Source organism: Porites lutea, chromosome 3 (assembly GCF_958299795.1).
Source record: "Porites lutea chromosome 3, jaPorLute2.1, whole genome shotgun sequence".
NCBI lineage: Eukaryota > Metazoa > Cnidaria > Anthozoa > Scleractinia > Poritidae > Porites > Porites lutea.
This window is the reverse complement of record NC_133203.1, coordinates 24,931,026-24,933,525: the sequence shown is the minus strand read 5'-3', so window position 1 is coordinate 24,933,525 and position 2,500 is coordinate 24,931,026. Positions and strand designations below refer to the sequence as shown.

Below are 2,500 nucleotides of genomic sequence, written 5' to 3'. Positions count from 1 at the left end.
TGTTTTCGCTCAAACCTTCGAGTGCAATTTGAAAATGAAAGAGCAGTTGGCGAGGGACCTGTCAGAGAGTTCTTTAGCATATTAATGGGATTTGTTCAAAATGGTCTTTACGTGGATGATCCTGGGCGGCTGACTATGTTATTTGAGGGCCAGACTGACCACAAAATTCCAGTCCCAAATGCGTTACTGTGTAATTCTGGACTGTACACTAGTGTTGGACGGATGATTGCACATTCTTTCTTGCATGGAGGACCACCACTTTATGGACTTTCCCCAGCAGTGCTTGAATTTTGGACTCGTGAAAGCATCAGTGAAGCTGTTACCATGGAGGACATCCCAGATTATGACCTTCGACAAGCCTTGAAGCAGGTACTCGCATTGATGATCTTGTTTTGTACAGACATTACTTACGTATTTCTGTGTAATGTTTCAGCAACATGTTAGTGTTACTAACAATATTTATTCTGGTTAATTTTTGTTTGATATGGCACTTGTACTGTCCTGTTTATATTTGAAAAAAGGCACAAGTGTGTTCCAAATAGGTGTATACATCTATAATGACACTATAAGTTTATAATTTGTCGTAAGAAGCATTTCATTGTTCAGTCACAACACCATAGCAATTTAACGGTTTTGCAGTTATCAAGTCTTGATAAGGATGAAGAACCCTCAGATGCACTTAAAGAATTCCTCTTGCCTTATCGTGATGAAGCGTCAGTACTTCAAGTGCCGCTAAGGGGAGAGAAACGGCACTTGGTTCTCCAGCAGATAATGCTGCACAATGTGATCGAAAAGCGCCACCGTGAACTGAAAGATCTTGCTGCAGGAATGAATGAGCTTTCCCTTGTCAATTACCTAAAGGCACACAAGGAAATGGCCGCAGCCGTGTTTCCCAGGGAATGCGAGTCAGTAATTGACAAAGAAGAACTCAAGGGTAGGATTTCCATCGAGGATGAAAACAACCCCCAAGGGCAAGTTATCATGGGATTCTTGCATCGCTTCATCGATGAAGTTAGCAGAGAAGCAGAAGGTAAGTGATTACCTCAGCTATGTCTACTATACGTTTTCTATTCTTCTTCCAGTACCTCTTCTTTCCCCAGTGAATTTAAGCCATTTATCCTTGAGCATTTCATTCCTCAAACACTGTATGGGGGATAGATAATTCCACTAGCAGGATTTTCATTGCTCGATGTAATTTCAGTTGTAGGGTAACAGTGATTAGCCACCTCGTGTCTTTACTGCTAAAGAAAAGTAAACATTCCGAGCATGTAAAAGTGAAAGCATTGAAAAGTTATATTTGCCATTACGAATATTGTTGCCTAGGAGGAATTTCATGTTCAGATGCTTTATAGTGATGCCTTTGTTATGTTTTCTCATTGCAGCTGGTTCTGGTCTGCGTGATCTACTGTCGTTTTGGACAGGATGGGAGGTTTTGCCACCATATGGACAGCAACTTTGGCTACAGCTGGATGACACACGGGAAGTAACAAGCCTGCCTGAAAGTAAAGCTTGTTTTCACAGGCTTGTTCTTCAGTCATCGCATACTGACTACGTCTCTTTCAAGAGTAACCTTGCTAAAGCATTAAAATATGGTGCAAGGGGCTATTCATCTCTTTAAATGGGCATGATAGGTTACTTAAAACGGGTTTCGACAAAACACTGACCCCCGGTCAACTGACCCCCCTACTGACCCCCTATAAAATCAATGGGAAAATGAATACTGCTGACTTAAGTCTCAAAAACCCTTTTTAAACAGCATTGTTCAGCAATATTTAAGTCTAAGCACCCATTTTAAAAAGGTTAGCTTACATGAAGTAATCGGCCATCACAACAATAATCGAAAACTAACCTTTTTAAAATGGGTGCTTCGACTTAAATACTGTTGAACAATGCTGTTTAAAAAGGGATGTTGAGGCTTAAGTAAGCAGTATTCATTTTCCCATTGATTTTGTAGGGGGTCAGTAGGGGGGTCAGTTGACCGGGGGTCAGTGTTTTGTCGAAACCCACTTAAAACATCACAGACTCAGGGAAGAGTAGAAAGTCAGAACCTTTTCTTGTAGTTTTTTATTGAAGTTACACCTCTGTCACTGTTCTGTTACTGTTGTTTTTTCACCCATGCATATTTTGCATGCTATCTCAAAAATGTTTCAAGCAATATTTGTAGCAACATGACGATCACATGATTTAATTAAAAGTTGAGTTGTAGCTTGACCCTAATGATTTTGATTAGGAATCTGTTGGCTATAGAGGTTTTGCACGGCAGCCATGTTGTATGGCAGGAACAATAGATTCTTTTTCCTATGGGGAAAATTGTTCTTTGTAATGCAAAACATTTTCATTGTCCCTGCCATGCAACATGACCGCCGTGCAAAACCTCTTTTAGTGAGTTGTTCAGTTTAGCGAATAAAAGTAGGAAAGAAAGCTGTTGAACACCTTACGTTTAAGCACATCAACACTATATCATGTTTTGAATGAGCGTGATTGTTTCCAGGTATATGTC

General features: G+C 40.2%; 2 protein-coding genes and 1 long non-coding RNA gene across 6 annotated transcripts in view; 1 reads left to right on the top strand and 2 right to left on the bottom strand.

Annotated features, from left to right (window-relative positions):
- LOC140930764 (uncharacterized) overlaps nucleotides 1-1,696 on the top strand; it is a 5,380-nt gene extending 3,684 nt beyond the window's left edge. For both annotated transcript variants that reach the window (XM_073380480.1, XM_073380479.1), the window contains exons 5-7: nucleotides 1-369; nucleotides 640-1,030; nucleotides 1,383-1,696. The exon at nucleotides 1-369 is cut by the window's left edge and continues 242 nt beyond it. In XM_073380480.1, the coding sequence (XP_073236581.1) occupies nucleotides 1-369; nucleotides 640-1,030; nucleotides 1,383-1,618 (996 nt within the window). In that variant the 3' untranslated portion in view covers nucleotides 1,619-1,696. The remainder of the gene's footprint in view (nucleotides 370-639; nucleotides 1,031-1,382) is intronic.
- The window catches only part of LOC140930768 (uncharacterized), a 162,554-nt gene that overhangs the window by 75,243 nt on the left and 84,811 nt on the right, over nucleotides 1-2,500 (bottom strand). The window lies entirely within an intron of this gene.
- The window catches only part of LOC140930765 (uncharacterized), a 3,676-nt gene continuing 2,124 nt past the window's right edge, over nucleotides 949-2,500 (bottom strand). Inside the window, exons 3-4 of one of the 3 annotated variants that reach the window (XM_073380483.1) lie at nucleotides 2,439-2,500; nucleotides 949-1,241 (exon numbers count right to left, since the gene is read on the bottom strand). The exon at nucleotides 2,439-2,500 is cut by the window's right edge and continues 186 nt beyond it. In XM_073380483.1, coding sequence (XP_073236584.1) covers nucleotides 2,456-2,500 — 45 coding nt within the window. In that variant the 3' untranslated portion in view covers nucleotides 949-1,241; nucleotides 2,439-2,455. Of the gene's footprint in view, nucleotides 1,242-1,984 lie in introns of those variants that run through there. The other 2 variants (XM_073380482.1, XM_073380481.1) reach the window with 2 other exon arrangements.